The sequence below is a fragment of the Aotus nancymaae genome, unplaced genomic scaffold (assembly GCF_030222135.1).
Source record: "Aotus nancymaae isolate 86718 unplaced genomic scaffold, 86718_ANA_hifiasm-v0.15.2.pri h1tg000020l, whole genome shotgun sequence".
Lineage (NCBI taxonomy): Eukaryota > Metazoa > Chordata > Mammalia > Primates > Aotidae > Aotus > Aotus nancymaae.
The window spans coordinates 1,703,443-1,726,841 of record NW_026988432.1 but is presented as its reverse complement, the minus strand read 5'-3'; the positions used below and the strand labels follow the sequence as shown (position 1 = coordinate 1,726,841).

The 23,399-nt window shown below is 42.8% G+C and overlaps 1 protein-coding gene across 7 annotated transcripts in view; it reads left to right on the top strand.

Annotated features, from left to right (window-relative positions):
- Window positions 1-575: 575 nt before the first annotated feature.
- ZNF236 (zinc finger protein 236) overlaps window positions 576-23,399 on the top strand; it is a 156,212-nt gene continuing 133,388 nt past the window's right edge. For 4 of the 7 annotated variants that reach the window (XM_021673529.2, XM_021673528.2, XM_064379009.1 and 1 more), the window contains exon 1: window positions 576-644. In XM_021673529.2, coding sequence (XP_021529204.2) covers window positions 590-644 — 55 coding nt within the window. In that variant the 5' untranslated portion in view covers window positions 576-589. Of the gene's footprint in view, window positions 645-1,811; window positions 2,264-16,461; window positions 17,691-23,399 lie in introns of those variants that run through there. The other 3 variants (XM_012465427.3, XM_064379006.1, XM_012465426.3) reach the window with 3 other exon arrangements.

The window sequence follows — 23,399 nt, the reverse complement described above, 5'->3', positions numbered from 1 at the left end:
GCCCCCAGGGAAAGGAACATTACCGACTTCTGGCCAGGTCGTCCTCCCAGTCCCAGGTGGCGGTTCCGGGTTTGGGCTCCCAGGCCTTCGCAGCACTAGGGCGGCGCGGGCAGGGCCGCCCTCCAGGCCCTGCTGGGGCCCGACGTGACGCGCGCACGCGAGCTCGCGGACACGCACGAGGCACCCAGACTACGGCGGCGCCCGGCCGAGCTCCAGGGCCCGCGGCCCGGCCCGGTGACCCCCGCGCTCCCCTCCGTCCGCGAAGGCCCCGCGGCGTCGCGCATGCGCCCCGCGCCGCCCCCGCCCCCACCGCGCCCGCGCCTAACGCCCCCACCGCGGCCCGCGGGCCATGGAACCCGCCGAGGCCGGCGTGGTTCGAGCGCTCCGGTGCGCGCGTTCGGGAGCCTTACCCCCGTGAGCCCGGCGGCGCTCGGATCGGGCCGCCCGCCGCCGGGCCGCTCCGCCCGCCTCCGCCGCCGGCCAGGCGCGCCCCCGGCCCAGTGCCCGCGCGTGCGCGCCCCCGCCGCCGCGTGTGAGTGTGAGTGTGAGTGAGTGTGAGTGGGTGTGGGTGCGAGCCGGGCCGCCGACGATGCCGCGGGGCCGCCCCCCGAAGCCCAGGGAGAGCAAGGCGCGCGGCGACTCCGGTAAGGCCCGCGGCCGCGCCCTCGCGCCCCGCCGGCGGCCGGTGCGGGGCCCGCGCCCTGCCAGTCCCCGGATGCGGCGCGGGGGGCGCCGGGAGCGGCGGGGCGGGGGCGGGGGCCGCGCAGACCCGGGCCGCCGCCGCCGCCGACTGGCCGGGCGGGCCGCAGCGCGGGCGGAATGATACGGGCGAGTCGCCGCCCGGCCCCTCCGCGCGCTGGGCCTACTTTCCTGGGCCGGGCGGTGGCTGAGGCGGGAGGCGGGAGGCGGGAGGCGGGCGAGGGTGCGGGCGGCCGCCTCTTCCGCGCGCCCTGCCCCCGCCGGCCCGCCCGCGGTAAACTTGAGGGAAAGTGGCCGCCCCGTGTCCCGTCTAGGGGCGGGAGGGCCGCGGGGCCGGCGTGGGGAGGCGGCCTGGCCGGAGCCCGGGCCTGCGGACGTCGCGCCCTCCGCGCCCGGCGCTCCTCCCGGACGGCGCCCCCGCCCGGCCCCGCGCGGCGCCCGCTGACCCGGGGACGTGGGGCTTGGCCCACAGGGAGGCCGTGGAGCGCAGGGTCGTGCACACAGTAGGCGCCATTGTTGTCAGGGAAGCGCAGGGTCGCGCACACAGTAGGCTCCAGTGTTATCTGGGGATCGCTGTAGGTCGTGCGCACAGTAGGCGCCATTGTGATCCGGGAACTTGAACCCTGAGCCTCAGCAGAGCGCCGTGGGTCGTGCACACAGTAGGCGTCAGTGTTATGTGGGGAGCGCTAGATCGTGTACACAGTAGGCGACAGGAAGTGTTTCCGCACTAATTTATGCTCTGCGGTACCTTACTAAACTCATGAAATAACTCGAATTTTGTTTTCCAAGGAAGGAGAAAGGCCCAGAATTTAAAAGCAGGCATACTGACGCCAGCGGGCACCCTCAGACCGTGGCCGTCCCGCAGTCACAGGGATTGACCCGCTTTCCGCCCCAGCCCGGAGCCTGAGGAGTGGACTCTCCCGCGCGGGGGAACGGGGCGCCCTCGCCGGTGCTGCGGGTCCCAGGTCGAGGGCAGTGCGGTCGGGGGGCGCCGCTCCTTTTCCCGTGGGCGCTGTGGTTCCCCCCCCAGGCCTGGTCCCTGGTCCCGGTCACCCGTGCAGCTGGAGCGGTGCTCCGCGTTTGGAAAGGGTTTTGAAGGGGCTCTAGGGGGGAGTAGGCACCTCGGACTCTATGGGAGTCCGTGGATTATGCCTTGACTTCCACTGATTTTTATTTAACTGCGTAGCTTGGTGACTCAGGTGTTCCCCTTTTCTTGGGGATGAGTAAACTGAGGCTCGTTAAAGAGCTTGTGACCAAAGAACACAGGTGCCCCGGAAAAAGGTTGGGCCTGGAAACGACAAGGGATTATGTGAATTTTGTGTTTAGGAAGAAAGAGGTGATGGGTAGGAATGGACGTAAAGGCACTCATAGGCCACACCAAAGCAGGCATCCTTCTCGTGATTGCACTCGGTAGAGTTAACTCACACGTGAGGGAAACGTGGACGTGGCCGACAGGTGTTTGAATGAGCGCTCGCACACCTCACGGGCCTCTGTGAGATGTTGGCTGCACCGTGACCCAGGTATGCAGATTTCTAGTTGGATGACAACCGCGCTCAGAATTTTGGTGAGTGGTTGATGGTGTCTGGAAGGAAGCCTTTGTTGCGTCTCCCACTGTTTTGGCCTTGATCTTAATTTGTTAGATGTTTAATATTTTTGTTTTGTTTTGTTAATATGCCTTCTGCCAAAAATAATGTAAGGTGCAGTGTCTCAGTTACTTGGAAGAAGGCTTAGCATAGAGAAAGCATGTAAAATTTTCACTGGCACAGGCGGGGCACCTATTCCCCCAGTATCCCCGTCTCATCCATGGTCTCCCTGTCCACCTGGTGTTTCCCCTCAAGCCTCGGGAATTATTACTCTATTTCTCTTATCTACCGGCACACTTCCTAATTTAGTCTTGCGGCTTCTACCTCGGGAAGGTATTAACTGTGGGCCCCCACCTCTTTCCATCTGCAGCGGTAGCCCCTGGCCCTGCCGCCCTCTCCCGGCTGGAGGCTGCAGGAGCCTCTCACTGCCCTGCTGTCAGCGTGGATGATCTTGTTAAATGTAAAGCAGATGGCCACACCCACACCCTGATTAAAACTCTGCAGTGGCTTCCTCATCCCTGGAACAGAAACCCACGTCCTACGGGATCCTGTGGCTCAGGCCTTGCCTGGCTCTCATTTCTCTTTCCTTGCTCTGGCATACGGTCCTTTGAGTTCCTTCATACCACGTTAGTTTTTGTCTGGGGGCACTTGCCATTTCCTAGACTGAGAAACACCTTTTACTAGTCTGTGGCTCCAGGTGCTTCAGTGTCTTCACAGAGGCCTTCCTCAGACCTGCTTAAAAGCAACCTTTCCGTTCTTAACACCAGTCCTCCTCTAGCAAAGTGGTTCTCAAACTGTAGTTCGTGGACCTCTCGGGGTTCCCTGAGATTTCAGATTCTGTAAGGTAAATACCATAATGAGACTAAGACTATTAGACTTTTTCACTTGGTTAATTTTTGCACTAATCGTACAAAAGCAATTGTGGGCACAACTGCTGACACCTTAGCACGAATCTGGGTGGTGGTGGCAATACCTAAGAGTCATGCTGCGTTATCTTCATGGATCACAGTCAAAAAGAACAGGTTGCACCAGAGAGAATGCAGAGTAGATATGACAATCCAACTGTCTTTTATTCATCCAGACATTAAAAAGATTCATAGGCCGGGCATGGTGGCTCATGCCTGTAATCCTAGCACTTTGGGAGCCTGAGGTCGGTGGATCACGAGGTCCAGCGTTTGAGACCAGCCCGGCCAACATAGTGAAACCCCCTCTCTACTAAAAATACAAAAAATTAGCTTGGCATGGTGGCAGGTGCCTGTAATCCCTGCCACTTGGGAGGCTGAGGCAGGAGAATCGCTTGAACCTGGGAAGTGGAGATTGCAGTAAGCCAAGATCACGCCACTGCACTCCAGTCTGGGCAACAGTGTGAGACTCCATCTCAAAAAAAGAAAAAAGATTTGTAAAAATGAAAACCATTCTTACTATTTTTGGGGAAGATATATTTTTTCATAAAACAATATTAAGATGTAATAGATATTTTAAATGAATAAATGTTTTAAAAATTGCTTAGTTTTAATTTCTAATAGGATAAACATCAATAGATATAACTTACATTAGCTAAAAAGTCTTTGAGGGTCTCTTTATATATATATTTAGTATATATATAAAATATATATTTTTTACAGATATATTTTATATATATATATGGGGGGGAGAGGGAGAGACAGACAGACAGGGTCTCACAGTGTTGCCTGGGCTGGTCTTGAACTCTTGGGCTCAATTGATCCTCCCACCTCAGCCTCCCAAAGTTTTGAGATTACAGGCATGAGCGACTGCTTCCAGCCAAGGACTGCATTTAAGAATGTCTAAAAGGGCTGGGTGCGGTGTCTCATGCCTATAATCCCAGCACTTTGGGAGGCCCAGGCAGGTGGATCATGAGGTCAGGAGATCAGGACCAACCTGGCTAACATGGTGAAACTCCGTCTCTACTAAAAATGTAAAAACAATTAGCTAGGTGTGGTAGCACACATCTGTAGCCCCAGCTACTTGGGAGGCTGAGGTAGGAGAATCGCTTGAACCCAAGAGGTGGGGGTTGCAGTGAGCCGAGATTGCGCCATTGCACTCTAGCCTGGGTGATAGAGCAAGACTCCGTCTCAAAAAAAAAAAAAATGTATAAAAGGGTCCTGAAACCAAAATGTTTAAGGAACATTGCTCTATCCGTTACTGTGCTAATCATGATTCTCATAATTGAAATGGTTTTATTTTCTCTGTTGTCCCATTATGAATTTTATTCCTAAGAAAATTGCAAGGGATGAAGGGATTTTTTTTTTTTTTTTTTTTTTTTTTTTTTTTTTTTGAGATAGAGTCTCACTCTCTCAGGCTGGAGTGCAGGGGAACTGTATTGGCTCACTGCAACCTCCATCTCCTGGGTTCAAGCAGTTCTGCCTCGGCCTCCCGAGTAGCTGGGATTACAGGCAACCACCACCGTGCCTGGCAATTTTTTTTATTTTTAGTAGAGATGGGGTTTCACCATATTGGCCAGGCTGATCTCGAACTCCTGACATCAGGTGATCCGCCCTCCTAAGCTTCCCAAAGTACTGGGGTTACAGGTGTGAGCCACCATGCCCAGCTGGGAAGTAGGGATTTTTGCAGATAAGGGAATCAAGCTCAGAGCGGATACCTGAATTTTTTTTTTTTTTTTTTTTTTTTTTGAGTTGGAGTCTCACTCTGTTGCCGAGGCTGGAGTGCAGTGGTGCGATCTCAGCTCACTGCAACCTCCACCTTCCCGGTTCAAGTGAGTCTTCTGCCTCAGCCTCCTGAGTAGCTGGGATTACAAGTGTGAGCCACCACACCTGAGTAATTTTTTTTGTTTTTTTAGTAGAGATGGGGTTTTACCAGTATTGATCAGGCTGGTCTCCAACTCCTGACCTCAAATGATCTGCCTACCTTGGCCTCCCAAAGTGCTGGGATTACAGGTGAGAGCCCCTGTGCCCAGCCTGGATACCTGATCTGGAAGGTCCACCGGTGAGTGGCAGAGTTGGGAACTGATCTCCTTTTTAGTCCAAAGCATGCATTTTAGACCTGTCATGGTGGTTCACGCCCGTAATCCCAGCACTTTGGGAGACTGAGGCCGGCAGATCACTTGAGGCCAGGAGTTCTAGACCAGCCTGGCCCACATGGTGAAACCCCGTCTCTATTAAAAAAAAAAACAAAATTAGCCAGACATGGTGGCGGGCGCCTGTAGTCCCAGTAACTTGGGAGTGCTGAGGCATGAGAATTGCTTGAGCCCAGCACTTCTGGGTGGAGGTTGCAGTGAGCCGAGATCACACCACTGCACTCCAGCCTGGGTGCCAGAGGGAGACTCAGCCTCAAAAAAACAAGAAAAATGGTGTGCATTTTAGTGCTCTGCCTTGCTAGATATAAAGCCCGTCATGTGGATTAATTCATGTATTCAACAACCATTTTTAAAGCACTTCTGTGACAGGTGAGCCCTGTGCTGGGGTCTAGGAATACAAAGCTGGACAAGAGACATGAGATCTCTAGGTATCCTTGTAATGGTAGAAACAGTGTTCTTGGTGACAGATTGGGCACTTGAAGTCTAGACTTCCTGGAGAAAATGATGTTAAAATTGAAACCTAAAGAAACGAATAAGAAGAGGCCCAAAGAATATTAGTTGAAGTAGTCGCTCGATAAGGACATGAGAAGTGACCCTCATGGGTATGGAGGGGGGCAGCATTCATTCAGCAGTTGCTGTGTCCCTAGCACTCTCCTGGGGATAGGATGAGTGAGATATGCTTTTTTTCTGTATCATAATTATTTTAGCAATAATGTGACCTTAATAGGGAATAATGTGACCTTGAAGGAAACCACATTTTGGAATCTTGTATGATTTCCATCTGTTTTTTCCAATGGAATGGTACAAAATTTTTCTTTTTAGCTTGCTCCGTTACCTGGCCTCCTGCTATTTCTTTTTCCTTTTGGAGGGAAATTTATAATACTTAGTTCATTTCTAGAGAGCAGAGACAGGCAGACCATGAGCCCAATGTATAAACAAATCTTTTCCTGATTAGATTACCAGTTCAAGAATTTTAGATTTTTTTGGATGAATTCAGGAGCCCAAGGGGAGGGCACCATAGCATAAGCTAGGGGTAGTAGGATTTTAACTTTTTTTTTTTTTTTTTTTTGAGACAGGATCTTCGTGATCTACTTAAAATAGTAACTTTCTAACAATATCAGGTATCTATCCAAGGATGAAACCCTCCACTCTCCATCGTTGAACTTTTAGGTAGGCAGAAATTTAGAGTATTTATTTATTTATTTTGGAGATGGAGTTTTGCTCTGTTGCCCAGGCTGGAGCACAATCGCAACTCACTGCAACCTTTGCCTCTCAGGTTCAAGTGATTCTCCCACCTCAGCCTCTGGAGTAGCTAGGATTATAGGCGCGTGCCACCATGCCCAGCTAATTTTTTGTATTTTTAGTAGAGATGGAGTTTCGCCATGTTGGCCAGGCTTGTCTTAAACTCTTGATCTCTGGTGATCTACCTCCCTCGGCCTCTCAAAGTGCTGAGATTACTTTACCTTTTTAAGAGGCAGGAGGCAGCTGGAACTGTAAGACCCTCAGGCTTAACTTGCTTCATGGAGACAGCTTCTACTTAAAATAGTAACTTTCTAACAATGTCAGGTATCTATCCAAAGTTGAACTTTTTAGGTAGGCAGAAATTTGGAATATTTATTTATTTTGGATTTGGAGTCTTGCTCTGTTGCCCAGGCTGGTGTGCAGCGGCATGATCTTGGCTCACTGCAACCTCCGCCTCCTGGGTTCAAACAGTTTTCCAGTCTCAAGTCTCCCAAGTAGCTGAGACCACAGGTGCATGCCGCCATGCCACCACACCCGGCTAATTTTTTGTATTTTAGTAGAGACAGGGTTTCACTGTGTTACCCAGGCTGGTTTCCTGAGCTCAGGCAATCCGCCCACCTCGGCCTCTCGAAGTGTTACGATTACAGGCGTGAGCCACCATGTCTAGCCTAGAAATGTAGAGTATTTAGCATTTTGAAGGAAGTATGATCAGGTAACTTCTAAAGCTTTTATAATCTTGGTGTTAGGTAGTGACATCGCATGGGTGCAAAGTCTTGATTTTTCACAAAAAACAAGCTTGGGAGAAGCCATAGTAAACCATAATTCCTTATTAGATAAAGTCAATTCCACATTTTTGGAATGCTTATTATATTTCATGGCCTTTATGTTGTCTGTGTGTACAGAGATAGTATGTCTTTGCTTTCAAGAAAGTAGCAGTATTTTTCAAGCTATTTTTTGTCATAGAACTTTTCTTCACATGAAGTATCATGGCAAGGCCTGGAACAGGGCTCTCACCTTTGGCAGCTTATGCATTACGGAATCTCCTGGGGGAGCTTTTTAAAGATCCCAGTGACCAGGCCTCACCCCAGTCCCGTTCCATCAGAGCCTGTGGGGTGTGTGTGTGTCGGAGGGGATCGCCAGTGCTTTTCAAGCCCCCTAGCTGACTCCACTGTGTGTCAAGGCTGAGAAGCAAGGCCTGCAGCAGAGCTGTCAGGTTGAAGAGGTCAGGGATTTAGAGAGAGCCTACTCTTCCGAGGTGCCTTCCCCTAAAATTTCTCTCAGCATAGTTGGAAACCATTGCTTTAGTGGACTAAAATTAAGAATTTATGTGATCTAATAAACTGCCATGAACAAAGACTCTGTGCTCTTAAAATAGAAGTGAAAACCTCACGTCTGTTGGTGAGACAATCATGCAAACTAGTGAAGCCCTTAAAGGTAACAGGTAGTGGCAATTACTCGCCAGTTCTAGGGACTGGGTGAATGGCAAAGCTCTTATTTTGTTCAGAGGAGCAGGCTCCTACTCCACTCCATTTGGTTATTGCCATAGCTTATGATTTCTTCTTTTTAGTGTTTTTTTTTTTTTTTTTGAGATGGAGTCTTGCTGTTTTGCCTAGGCTGGAGTGCAGTGGTGTGATCTTGGCTTACTGCAACCTCCACCTCCCAGGTTCAAGTGATTCTCCTGCCTCAGCCTCCTGAGTAGCTGGGACTACAGGCATGTGACACCATGCCTGGCTAATTTTTTGTATTTTTAGTAGAGACAGGGTTTCACTGTGTTAGCCAGGATGGTCTTGATCTCATGATGTTGTGATTTGCCTGCCTCGGTACAGGTGTGAGCCACCACGCCCGACCCTTTTTCATTTTTATTTGAGACAGGGTCTTGCTCTGTCAGTCAGGCTGGAGTGCAGTGGTGTGATCTCAGCTCACTGTACTCTCCTCCTCCCTGGCTCAAACCATCCTCCCACCTCAGTCTCCCGAGTGGCTGGGACTACAGCCTCATGCCACCATGCCCGGCTAATTTTTGTGTTTTCTTTAGAGATGGGGTTTCGCCATGTTGCTTAAGCTGGTCTCAACCTCCTGGACTCAAGTGATCCCCTGCCTCTGCCTCTGGAAATACTGGGATTCCAGGCATGAGCCACTGGGCCCCAGCCAGCTTATGGTTTCTCAGAGAAGCCAGAAATGTGTCCATTTATTTGAAGGCTCTTCGTTGGTACATTTAAGTGACTATTTTAGTGGGGAAAAAACATCTGCCTAGGAAAGTGCACACGTTTAGGTGAGGAGCTTCATGAGATTTTCTGTGAGCCAGCACCCCGAGCGTGTTTGTGCCCCTTCCAGTCACTAGCCCTCCTCCCACTGTCCTGGCTGGCTTCTGATACCACATGTTAGCTTTACCTTTTTTTGAACTAAATTGAATTTATAGTATGAAACAATTTTTTTCTGGCTTGATTCATTCAATATTTTTATGAGATTATTCCTGTTGCTATACAGCAGAACTGTGTTTATTTTGAAAGGGATATAGTATTCCATTATATGAACCTACCAGAATTACTCTTCTACTCTTGATGTTTGGGTTATTTCCAGGTTTTTGGCTATTTTGAATAAGTGTGGCTATGAACTTTTCTGTACTTCTGGGCCACAGTGGATACAGCCAGCCAGTGACAGTCCTGGCTTCCTCTCCTACCAGTGGAGGATGAGAGCGCCTTTGTTCCCAGCTCAGCAACACTTAGTATCACCTCTCCCAGGGGATCCAATCTTTTGGCTTCCCTGGGCCATATTGGAAGAAGAATTGTCTTGAGCCACACATAAAATACACTAACACTAATGATAGCTGGTGAGCAAAAAACAAACAAACAAACAAAAGCAAAAAACATCTTACAATGTTTTAGGAAAGTTTACAAATTTGTGTTGAGCCACATTCAAAGCCGTTTTGGCCTGGGCCTCATGCGGGCCATGGATTGAACAAGATTGGCCTGTGCCTTTATTGTTTAGCTGTTTTGATATGTGTAGTGGTATCTGATTTTTATTTTGAGTTTTATGCTGATGTAGTTTTTATGTTTGTCAGCCATTTGTTCTTTTTTGCTAAGCTCCTGTTTAAGACCTTGGCCTATTTTTCTACTGGGCATATGTATTTTAAAATTAATACTTTCTTTCCCTCTTCTCAGTACTGCACTTGACTAGTCTAAAAAAACAAAGTCTAGAAAAAACAATTAGTACTTTCTTTTCTAGAGCAGTGTCAGGCTTATCCAAAATTGAGCAGATAATATGGAGCGATACCATTATGGAGATACCTTGTCTCTCCTCAGTTTCTCATATTACTAACATATTGCATTAATGTAGTAAGTTTAGCCAGTGTTGATACATTGTTATTAACTAAAGCCCATAGTTTGCATGAGGATATATTCTCTGTTTTGTGCATTCCATGGGTTGGACAAATGCATAGTGTCTCGTATCTACCTTACAGTGTCATACAGAATAGTTTCACTGCCCTTTGTTCCCTCTATTCATCCTTCCCTTCCCTGACCAAGGGCAACCACTGATATTTTTATTGTCCGTATCGTTTTGCCTGCCCCAGATTGTCACATAGTTGGAAGCATTCAGCATGCAACCTTTTCAGGTTGGCTTTCAGTAAGCAACGTTCATTTTTATTCCTCCGTGTCTTTTCAAGGCTTAATACATGTTTGATTTTGTTGCTGAATAATATTCCACTGTATGGATGTATCACATTTATCCTTTTACATTTTGAAGGACGTCTTGGTTGCTTCCAGTTTTTAGCAATATGAGTAAAGTCGCTTTAAATATTTGTGTGCAGGTTTGTGTTGGACGTAAGTTCTCAAGTCATTGGGGTAAATCCCATGGACTATGACTGCTGGATTCTAAGGTAAAACTATGTTTAGTTTTGTCTAACAGGCTGCCAAACTGTTTTCCAAAGTGGTTGTACCATTTTGTATTCTCACTAGCAGTGAATGTGAGTTTCTATTGTACATCCTAACCAGCATTTGGGATTAATTAGCTTTTTGACTTTTAGTCATTCTTTTAGGAGTGTACTGGATATCTCATTTTAATTTGCAATTTTCATTATATGTTTACTTTTCAACATATGATGTTGAGCATCTTCTCATAGGCTTATTTGCCATCTGTGTATCTTCTTTGGTGAAGAGTTGTATGCTGTTTTATTATTGATTTATAGTAGTTCTTTATATACTCTGGATGAGTTTTTTATAGTCTCCTATTCATTATTTTAAAGATACCCTCTGATTAAACAAGTTCTTAATATTGTTTTTTTTTTTTGAGACGGAGTTTCGCTCTTGTTACCCAGGCTGGAGTGCAATGGTGTGATCTCAGCTCACCGCAACCTCCGCCTCCTGGGTTCAGGCAATTCTCCTGCCTCAGCCTCCTGAGTAGCTGGGATTACAGGCACGCACCACCATGCCCAGCTAATTTTTTGTATTTTTAGTAGAGACAGGGTTTCACCATGTTGACCAGGATGGGCTCTGTATCTTGACCTTGTGATCCACCTGCCTTGGCCTCCCAAAGTGCTGGGATTACAGGCATGAGCCACCGCGCCCGGCCCAACAAGTTCTTAATCTTAATACCAATTTGTCACTCCTTTCCTTTAATACTTTTGGGATCTGTCTATTATTAAATAATATTTGACAACTAATATTTTCCTATGTTTTCATCTAGAGGCTTTATTGTTTTACTTCTCACCTTTATTTTATTTATTTGAGGCAGGGTCTGGCTCTGTCACACAGGCTCTAGTGCAGTGGCATGATCTTGGCTCACTGCAACCTCTGCTTTCTGGGTTCAAGTGATTCTTGTGCTTCAGCCTCCCAGGTAGCTCAGATTACAGGTGTGCGCCACCACACTTGGCTAATTTTTTATATTTTCAGTAGAGATGGGGTTTCACCATGTTGGCAAGGCTGGCTTCCAACTCCTGGCCTCAAGTGGCCCACCTGTCTTGGCCTCTCAAAGAACTGGAATTACAGGTGTGAGCTGCTGCACCCAGCCGTATGTCTCACCTTTATTTTAACACTTCCATCTGAAAGTGATTTGAAAAGGGAAAGGTCAGGATTTCTCCTGACCAATTAATATCTGCACTATTTGTTGGAATTACTATATTTGTCTATTTTTGTATACAGTTGCAAATCAGGTGAAGAATTGTTTTGTACCTGCTTCTTTTCCATTTTTTTTTTGTTGTTATTGTTCCTGGCTAGTCCATTTCATGCTGTCTTAGTTAGCTATTCTGAGTCTTGGTATCTAGTATAGGAAATGTAAGTCGTCTACTTAGTTTTTAGTTTTTATGATCATCTTGACAATTGTTGGTATTTTTCAATTTCATGTAGATTTTTGAATCAGCATATATGTTTTCATAAAAAAAACTTGCTGGAATCTTGATCAAATTACATTGACTATCGATAATATGGGTGGAACTAATATCTTTGCAACATTGAGTCTTTGAATCTGAACATGATCTCTCCTATCATTTCTTTCTCATTATCATTTCTCCTATCATTTCACCTGTCAGTAATGTTTTGGGACTTCAAGATAGAGGACTTATACAAATACTGTTAAATTTACTCCTAGATGTTTGATATTTCCTGAAACTATTGTTGGTAGTATTTTTAAAATTTTATTCTCTATATGTTGCTCGTTTATAGAAATAAAATTGGTGTTTAAAAATTGATATTCTAGCCAAAGTCTTTTACATATTTATTATTTGTGATAGTTTATCTGTAGATTCTTCTGGAATTTTCTCTATAATCATATTTATAAATTCGACAGGTTTATTTCTTCATTTCTAATCTTTATCATTTTTGTTACTTTTTTTTCTGGCTCATTGTCCTGGCTAGGATCTCTTTTATAATGGTGAATAAATGTAGTGAATGATGGACGTTCTTGACTTGTTCCTAACTGCGGGAGGAAAATTATATTATTAACTAGGGGTTTATTGTTGGGTTTTTTTTTGGGGGGGGGTTCAGGTAGATATTATTTATCAGATTACATAAGTTTTATTTCTGTTTTGCTAAGTGTTTTTATCATGAATGGGTGTTGAATTTTATCATGTTTATTTTGTATGTATTTTGATCATGTGATTTTTCATTTATATTTTGTTGATAGGGTGAAATATATTGATTTTTCTAATGGTAAGCCAAACTTATATTCCTGGGATACAAGCAAACTTGTTGTGATGTTATCCTTTTTTTGTATATCTGGATTTGATTTGCACATACTTAGGATTTTTATATCTGTGTTTATGAGCCACATTGGACTGCACTTTTATGTTTTTATATTGCCATTCTCAAGTTTTGATATCAGTATTTTGCTAGCTTCATAAGATGGGTTGGGAAGTCTTCCTTTATTTTCTTTTCTCTGTAAGAGTTTATAATAAGGTTGACATTATGTTGTTTTAAAATCTTTGGTAGAATTCCCTGTTAGAATCATTTGGGCTTTGAGATTTCTTTGGGGAAATTTTATGTTATTTTTAATTTTTAAAATAATTTTAAAAATAGTCATGAGGTCTTGCCATGTTGCCCAACCTTGTCTTGAACTCCTAGGCTCAGGCAATCCTCTCACCTAGGCCTCCCAAAGTACTGGAATTACAGGCAGGAGCCACCATGCCTGGGCCTTCTGGGGAAAATTTTAAATTGCAGATTCAATTTCTTTAATACACATAAGACAACTCAAGTTTAAAATTTGTGTCAGTTTTGGTAAGTTTTGTTTGTAAGAATCATCTAATATTTTAAGATTTATTAACATTATTCATAAATCTCTCTTATTATCTTTTTGTGATTATAGGCTCTGTAGTGATGGCTGTCCTCTTTTCTCTGATGGTGGAGATTGTGCTTTTCCTTAGTTTTTTCTTAGTCATGACAGGGTTTATCAATTATAATAATCTCAAAGAGCCAAGTTTAGACTGTCAATTCAATTAATAGATGTTTGTTTTATGTTTCATTAGTTTCTTTTCTTTATCATTTTCCTCTTCCTACTTTCCTTAGGTTTTTTTTTTTTCATTTCAAGTTTTAATGAAAGCTTGTATATAAGATTACTTTATTCATAAACCTTCTCAATTGTTTCTTCCTTATATTTGCCCTTTACTTTTCTACTTGGCAAGATTTGGCTTTCCGTTCAAAGATCTTTTTGTGGTCTTCGTCCAGTTTTGGCCTAGTGGTAACCACCTTGCTGGGGTGAATGCCTACATGGACAGTTGTGCCATTTGCCTTCTCCTGCTGCACCCGTTCAGTGTAGAGGACATATTTCTTCCTGTAAACCTGGACTACTTTGCCAGTTTGCTGACTTTTATAGTGTCCTCATACAGCCTGAATTTCATCATCCTTTCGGATGGGCATGGATTGAACATTGTACTTCTCAGCTCTTTGGAAAAAGGGGAAGACATAAGGTGCATTGAAATGCCTTTTGTGGTTTTGCTTTGGTCAGAAGTCAAAAAGGGATTGAACTTCATTTTGGTTGCTCTCACTTCAGTGATGACCACAAAAGGGAAGGGAACTCATGCTGCTTCCGGTTCTGTACCTACATTTTATTTTCTGTTTTTTTTTTCCCCCAGCTTCTTGATGTGGATACTTAACTAATTTTCAGCCTTTCTTATTTTCTAATACATACATTTACAGTTGTAGGTATTAAGGCTGTTGGCATTTCTGTAGTTTTAACTGCGTCCACCAAATTTTGATATGGTTTATTCTTATCTTCACTAAGTTCGAGATTATTTTCTAATTTCTACTGTGATTTCTCATAAGTTATTGAAAAAGATGTGGCCTTATTTTAAAACTACCTTTGTTTTCATTGACTTCTAGTTTACTTGGGTTGTTGTCAGAGAACTCACCTTGAATTATTTAATCATTTGAAATCTTCTTGAGTCTTTTCATGTTCTCTGGTTATATTTGGTAAATGTTCGCTGTGCACTTGAAAATAACCTATATCAATTTTATTCTGTTACTTAGAAAAGTGTATTAAATATTAAATTCTCCTATGATTGTGAATTTGTCTATTCTTATATTCTATCAATCTTTTTATTTTGAAGCTACATTTTTAACCATACAGATTTAAAGATCTTATACTTTCCTGGTATATTAACCATTTTTATCTTTATGAAATAAATCATGCTGTATATCTAGTATGATGTTTGCTGTAAAGCCTCCTTTGTTTAATATTGGTACACCTGCATCATGACTACTTTGGTTAGTGTTCTAATAGAATTTCTTTTTTCATTATTTTACAAATGTGTCCCTCTGTCCTTATATGTAAATTGTGTCTCTTAAAAGCAGCCTATAGTTAACTTTTCTAAGTATGGCTTGATAATCTTTGTCTTTAATTGATATGCTGATTTTAAGTACATTTAAGCCTGTTTTGAGACATAGTTTTCTACTTGGTCCATCATTTTATGTTCCCTTTTCTTTCTTGCATTCTTTTGGCTCAATAAGTATTTTTAAGTGCCATTTGTACCTCACCATCCATTAGCCTGCTATTTATACATTCTTTATAATATTTTTCTTTGAGACATGGTCTCACTCTGAGTTGCCCAGGCTGGAGTGCAGTGTTGCGAGCATAGCTCCCTGCAGCTCCAAACCCCTGGGTGCAAGTGATTCTCCTGCTTCACTCTCCCAAGTAGCTGGGACTACAGGTGTCTGCCACCATGCCTGGCTACATTTTTATCTTTTATTTTTTAAAGACAGGATCTTTCTATGTTGCCCTTAAACTCTTGGCCTCAAATTATCCTCCTGCCTTAGTCTCCCAAGTAGCTGGGACTGCAGGTGTAAGCCACCATTCCTGGCCCTTTTCACCTCTTGATAGTGCCCTTTGATGCACAAAAGTTTTTTATTTGTGCGTTTATTTATTTATTTTGAGACAGAGTCTCGCTCTGACGCCCAGGCTGGAGTGGTGCCATCTTGGCTCACTGCAGCCTCTGCCTCCCAGGTTCAAGTGATTCTCGTGCCTCGGCCTCTGGAGTAGCTGGGATTACAAGCAAATTCTACCACCTCTGGCTATTTTTTTTTTTTTTTTTTTTTGAGACAGAGTTTTACTCTTGTTGTCCAGGCTGGAGTACAATGGGGTGATCTCGGTTCACTGCAACCTCTGCCTCCCGGGTTCAAGTGATTCTCCTGCCTCAGCCTCCTAAGTAGCTGGGATTACAGGCATGCGCCACCACGCCCGGCCAGAATGGGGTTTCTGCATGTTGGTTAGGCTGGTCTCAAACTCCTGACCTCAGGTGATCTGCCGTCTTCGGCCTCACAAAGTGTTGGTATTACAGGTGTGAGCCACCACGCCCAGCCTCATTAATTTTTGTATTTTTAATAGAGATGGGTTTTCGCTATGTTGGTCAGGCTGGTCTTGAACTCCTGGCCTTAAGTGATACGCTTGCCTCAGCCTCCCAAAGTGCTGGGATTATAGGCATGAGCCACAGCACCCATCCTTCACAAAAGTTTTAAATTTTAATGAAGTGTAATTTATGTTTTTTTCCTTTGGTTATTTGTATCTTTTGGTGTCAGATTTAAGATACTGTTGCCAAATTCATAGTTATGAAGCTTATGTTTTTCTTCTAAGAGTTTTATAGTTTTAGTCCTTAAATTGAAGTCTTTGATCTGATTTAATTTTTGTATATGGTGTGAGGTGAAGGTCTGAATTCTTTTTTTTTTTTTTTTGAGACAGAGTTTTACTCTTGTTGCCCAGGCTGGAGTGCAATGGTGGGATTTCGGCTCACTGCAACCTCTGCCTCCCAGGTTGAAGCAATTCTCTTGCTTCAGCCTCCCGAGTAGCTGGGATTACAGGCACCTGCCACCATGCCTGGCTAATTTTTAAATTTTAGTAGAGACGGGGTTTCACCATGTTGGCCAGGCTGTTCTCAAATTCCTGATGTCAGGTGATCCACCTGCCTTGGCCTCCCAAAGTGCTGGGATTACAGGCCACTATGCCCAGCCTTTATTTTTTCCTGTGTTTATCCACTTCTGCTAGAACTATTTATTGAAGAGACTATTCTTGCCTCATTGAATGATACTGCCATTCTTGTCAGAAATCAATGGATAATATATATATGTGTTTACTTCTGGACTCTCACTAGTGTCTCTGTCCTTTTGCAAATTTCATACTGTTTTGATGTGGCAATGATACTTTATGTCAAGACACATTAAAATGAATACATAGCCATTAGAATTAGTTATTTGTGTATCACTTAAAGTCACCTTGAAAATTGCTGATGGTACTTGTCAGAAAACTGCATATTTTTAGGAAATACATACTTTTGCATCACTGGACAGCAAACTAGGCTCAAATACTCAACGTCACATTTATCAGCTTAAAAATGCTTGGCAGAGAACATTCAGTGGATGGGTTAAAAATATGTGGCGTGAAGTACATTGATCTTGGGCACAGTAGTGAGAAAGAGACAATTGTCTTTATTGTGTTAATTTTCATAAAATGATTATTTAGGAGAGCAACCAGTCTTTCCATCCCATGACTAAGACAGGGCCTTATGAGCTTTAGGGAGATTATGGTTAAGTAAACATTAGAGATTTTTACTGTAGAAAATAATGTAAAGCGATATAAACCTTTAATGCCTTTATCACTCAGGGACTTCACTGTGGTAGGAGGAGTGCTGTGATGTGTGGAAAGTCTTGGAAATTTCAGGGATTGCAGTTGTGATGGCTGTGATGCCAGGTGGAGTCATAGTTTACGATTTAGTGCAGGAGTTGGCAAGCATTCTTTCTGTTAAGGGTCATATGGTAAATGTTTTAGACTTTATAGGTTGTATGACCTCTGTTGTACATATAGCAGATCTGAGTAGTTTCAGTGAACCTTTGTGTGCCAAAAAGGCTAGACCATAGTTACTTGACCCCCAATCTAGGGGAAAAGACGGGAAGAGAAAACAAGTTATGTATTATAGCACTTGACTTTTGAGTAAACTATATTGATATATAATATACAGAGAAGAATAGAAATTGTGGTTGGCTCAATGAAATTTTTCACAAGGAGAACTCACTTACGTAGGCGGCACCCAGATTAAGAAAGAAGACATTGGTGGCACCCTAAGAAATCTTCAGTAAGCTCCATCCCAGTAAGGACCCTCCTCTTTGCTACTAGCCACTTTCCCGATTTCTAAAACAAAGGTTAGTTTTGCCTATTTGTTGACCTTTTTAAATAAAATGAAACCATACAGATTGTATTCTTACATCTGGCTTCTTTTGGTAAAAATGTGAGATGCGTCCATGTTTTTGTGCAGAGCAGAAGTTTTCTCATTCTCACTGTTTGATAGTATTCCATCATAAAAACTGCTCTAACGTATTTCCCCATTCTGTTGTTGGAGGGCGTTTGTGTATTTCATTGCTGCCCGTTGTAAATTGTGCTACTATGAATGTTTTAAACATGGCTTTTTGGTGCACATACGTACACATTTCTGTTGGATTTGTATTATCCAATGCAACTGCTGGATTATAAGTATGCATGTATTTAGCTTTTTTTGATGCTGCAAAATAGTTTTCAAGAGTTGCCATAGCAATTTTCATGCCCTCTGGCAATATATGAGATTTCCAGTTACTTCATTTCCTCATCAATCCATAGTGTTGTCTGTCTTTTTAATTGTAGCCATCTGATGGGTGTGTGCCTTAAAAAGTATTTTAAAAGTTATTTCACATTTATCATATAACTTGAATCTTAACAACCCTGTGAATAGGTAGGACAGAAATCATTATCCTTATCTTTGGGTACAGAATCAGGCTGAGGGAGTTTATTTATTTGGCTTGCTGGAGACTCACAACTCATAACTTGGCAGGAATGAGACTCACCCTCAAGTTGTCTGACTCCAGGTGCTTATTTATCAGTGTCTTCCCAGTCTCTGCCGTGTATCCATATTTTGATGTACAGATACCCACCTTCGAAGATGCATGTTTTATTGAAAATGGGGGCAGAATCTCAGAATGGGCTCTTCACAGTTCTCTGTGGCACTCTTTGGCTCTACTTGGTCTAAAAGTAAATAAGCGTGTTGTTTTGATGTCCACACAAATTGTATGTTTGTAGAGGTGAAAATAGAATAATGGCAGTGAACAGAACAAGAAATTATACTACATATAGAAAATTAATTTTTTTGCATTGTCAATGAAAGCATTCTGCTTTGCAGTATGCTGCTGGGTCATTTTCAGAAAGACCCTGTTACTTTCAGATCCTGAGCCTAGAATTTTTAGAGTTCTGGTTAAAGGTGAGGCTATATACACTTGAGGTGTTATTTTATTATAATTTAATATGCTGTGGTTTTGTTTAATTTGGATAACATATATGTAGTGCCTGATCATCCATCTTTCCAAGTTTATAGTCTTCTTTTTTTTAATATATATATATATATTTTTTAATTGCATTTTAGGTTTTGGGGTACATGTGAAGGACATGGAAGATTGTTGCATAGGTACACACATGGCAGTGTGATTTGCTGCCTTCCTCCCCATCACCTATATCTGACATTTCTCCCAATGCTATCTCTCCCCAACTCCCCACCCCCTGCTGTCCCTCCCCTATTTCCCCCCGACAGACCCCAGTGTGTGATGCTCCCCTCCCTGTGTCCATGTGTTCTCATTGTTCAACACCTGCCTATGAGTGAGAACATGTGGTGTTTGATTTTCTGTTCTTGTGTCAGTTTGCTGAGAATGATGGTTTCCAGGTTCATCCATGTCCCTACAAAGGACATGAACTCATCGTTTTTGATGGCTGCATAATATTCCATGGTGTATATGTGCCACATTTTCCCTGTCCAGTCTATCATCGATGGGCATTTGGGTTGGTTCCAGGTCTTTGCTATTGTAAACAGTGCTGCAATGAACATTTGTGTGCATATGTCCATATAGTAGAACGATTTATAATCCTTTGGATATATACCCAATAATAGGATTGCTGGGTCAAATGGAATTTCTATTTCTAGGTCCTTGAGGAATCGCCACATTGTTTTCCACAATGGTTGAACTAATTTACACTCCCACCAACAGTGTAAAAGTGTTCCTATTTCACCACATCCTCTCCAGCATCTGTTGTCTCCAGATTTTTTAATGATCGCCATTCTAACTGGCGTGAGATGATATCTCAGTGTAGTTTTGATTTGCATTTCTCTAATGACCAGTGATGATGAGCATTTTTTCATATGTTTGTTGACCTCATGTATGTCTTTTGTAAAGTGTCTGTTCATATCCTTTGCCCACTTTTGAATGGGCTTGTTTTTTTTTTTTTTTTTTGTAAATCTGTTTTAGTTCTTTGTAGATTCTGGATATCAGCCCTTTGTCAGATGGGTAGACTGCAAAAATTTTTTCCCATTCTGTTGGTTGCTGATTCACTCTAATGACTGTTTCTTTTGCTGTGCAGAAGCTGTGGAGTTTAATTAGGTCTCATTTGTCTATTTTGGCTTTTGTTGCCAATGCTTTTGGTGTTTTGGTCATGAAGTCCTTGCCTATGCCTATGTCCTGAATGGTTTTGCCTTGATTTTCTTCTAGGGTTTTTATGGTGTTAGGTCTTATGTTTAAGTCTTTAAATCCATCTGGAGTTAATTTTAGTGTAAGGTGTCAGGAAGGGGTCCAGTTTCTGCTTTCTGAACATGGCTAGCCAGTTTTCCTAACACCATTTATTAAACAGGGAATCCTTTCCCCATTTCTTGTTTTTGTCAGGTTTGTCAAAGATCAGATGGTTGTAGATGTGTTGTGTTGCCTCCGAGGCCTCTGTTCTGTTCCATTGGTCTGTATCTCTGTTTTGGTACCAGTACCATGCTGTTTTGATTACTGTAGCCTTGTAGTATAGTTTGAAGTCCAGTAGTGTGATGCCTCCCGTTTTATTCTTTTTGCTTAGAATTGACTTGGCTATGCGGGCTCTCTTTTGGTTCCATATGAAGTTTAAGGTGGTTTTTTCCAGTTCTGTGAAGAAGGTCATTGGTAGCTTGATGGGCATAGCATTGAATCTGTAAATTACTTTGGGCAGTATGGCCATTTTCATGATATTGATTCTTCCTAACCATGAACATGGAATGTTTCTCCATCTGTTTGTGTCCTCTCTTATTTCGTTGAGCAGTGGTTTGTAGTTCTCCTTGAAGAGGTCCTTTACGTTCCTTGTTAGTTGTATTTCTAGATATTTTATTCTCTTTGTCGCAATTGTGAATGGCAGTTCATTCTTGATTTGGCTTTCTTTAAGTTATTGGTGTATAGGAATACTTGTGGTTTTTGCACGTTGATTTTGTATCCTGAGACTTTGCTGAAGTCGCTTATCAGTTTCAGGAGATTTTGGGCTGATATGATGGGGTTTTCTAGATATACAATCATGTCGTCTGCAAATAGAGACAGTTTGACTTCCTCCTTTCCTATTTGAATACCCTTTATTTCTTTTTCTTGCCTGATTGCTCTGGCTAGAACTTCCAGTACTATATTGAATAGGAGTGGTGAGAGAGGGCATCCTTTTCTAGTGCCAGATTTCAAAGGGAATGCTACCAGTTTTTGCCCATTCAGTATGATATTGGCTGTTGGTTTGTTGTAAATAGCTTTTATTATTTTGAGATACGTCTGTCAATACCTAGTTTATTGAGGGTTTTTAGCATAAAGGGCTGTTGAATTTTGTTAAAGGCCTTCTCTGCATCAATTGAGATAATCACGTGGTTTTTGTCTTTGGTTCTGTTTATGTGGTGAATTACGTTTACAGACTTGTGTATGTTGAACCAGCCTTGCATCCCTGGGATGAAGCGTACTTGATCATGGTGGATAAGCTTTTTGATGTGCTGTTGCAGTCGGTTTGCCAGTATTTTATTGAAGATTTTTGCATCTATGTTCATCATGGATATTGGCCTGAAGTTTTCTTTTCTTGCTGAGTCTCCTCTGCCGGGTTTTGGTATCAGGATGATGTTGGTCTCATAAAATGATTTGGGAAGGATTCCCTCTTTTTGTATTGTTTGGAATAGTTTCAGAAGGAATGGTACCAGCTCCTCTTTGTGTGTCTGGTAGAATTTGGCTGTGAACCCATGAGGACCTGGGCTTTTTTTGGGTGGTAGGCTCTTAATTGCTGCCTCAACTTCAGAGCTTGTTACTGGTCTATTCAGGGTTTTGACTTTTTCCTGGTTTAGGCTTGGGAGGAGGCAAGTGTCCAGGAACTTATCTGTTTCTTCCAGGTTTACTAGTTTATGTGCATAGAGTTGTTTGTAATAATCTCTGATGATGGTTTGTATTTCTGTGGAATCTCTGGTGATATCCCCTTTATTATTTTTTATTGCATTATTTGATTATTCTCTCTTTTCTTTTTTATTAATCTGGCTAGTGGTCTATCTATTTTGTTGATCTTTTTGAAAAACCAGCTCCTGGATTTATTGATTTTTTTGAAGGGTTTTTTGTGTCTCTATCTCCTTCAGTTCTGCTTTGATCTTAGTTATTTCTTGTCTTCTGCTAGGTTTTGAGTTTTTTTGATCTTGCTCCTCTAGCTCTTTCAATTTTGATGATAGGGTGTTGTTGATTTTAGATCTCTCCTTGCTTCTCATGTGGGCATTTATTGCTATATATTTTCCTCTAGAGACTGCTTTAAATGTGTCCCAGAGATTCTGGTATGTTGTGTCTTCATTCTCGTTAGTTTCGAAGAACATCTTTATTTCTGTCTTCATTTCATTGTTTATCAGTCAACATTCAAGAGCCAGTGAAGCTGTGCGGTTCTGAGTTAGTTTCTGAATTCTGAGTTCTAACGTGATTGCACTGTGGTCTGAGAGACTGTTTGTTACGATTTCCATTCTTTTGCATTTGCTGAGGAATGATTTACTTCCAATTATGTGGTCAATTTTAGAGTAGGTGTGATGTGGTGCTGAGAAGAATGTATATTCTGTGGATTTGGGGTGGAGAATTATGTAAATGTCTATTAGATTTGTTTGGTCCAGGTGTGAGTTCAAGTCCTGGGTATCCTTGTTAATTTTCTGTCTCGTTGATCTGTCTAATATTGACAATGGGGTGTTAAAGTCTCCCAGTTTTATTGTGTGGGAGTCTAAGTCTCTTTGTAAGTCATTAAGAACTTGCATTATGTATCTGGGTGCTCCTGTATTGAGTGTGTATATATTTAGGATCGTTAGTTCTTCTTGTTGCATTGATCCTTTTACCGTTATGTAATGTCCTTCTTTGTCTCTTTTGATCTTTGTTGGTTTAAAGTCTATTTTATCAGAGACAAGAATTGCAACTCCTGCTTTTTTTTTTGCTCTCCATTTGCTTGGTAAATCTTCCTCCAGCCCTTTATTTTGAGCCTTTGTGTATCCTTGCATATGAGATGGGTTTCCTGGATACAGCACACGGATGGGTTTTGGCTTTTTATCCAATTTGCCAGTCTGTGTCTTTTGTTTGGGGCATTTAGGCCCATTTACATTTAGGGTTAATATTGTTATGTGTGAATTTGATCCTGCCATTTTGATGCTAGCTGGCTGTTTTTCCCATTAGTTGATGCAGTTTCTTCATTATGTTGGTGCTCTTTACCATTTAGTATGTTTTTGGAGTGGCCAGTACACTGGTTGTTCCTTTCTCTGTTTAGTGCCTCTTTTAGGAGCTCTTGTAAAGCAGGCCTGGTGGCGATGAAATCTCTGAGTACTTGCTTGTTCGCAAAGGATTTTATTTTTCCTTCACTTATGAAGCTTAGTTTGGCTGGATATGAAATTCTGAGTTGAAAGTTATTTTCTTTAAGGATGTTGAATATTGGCTCCCACTCTCTTCTGGCTTGTATGGTTTCTGCTGAGAGATCTGCTGTGAGTCTGATGGGCTTCCCTTTGTGGGTAACCTGACCTTTCTCTCTGGCTGTCCTTAGCATTTTCTCCTTCATTTCAGCCCTGGTGAATCTGATGA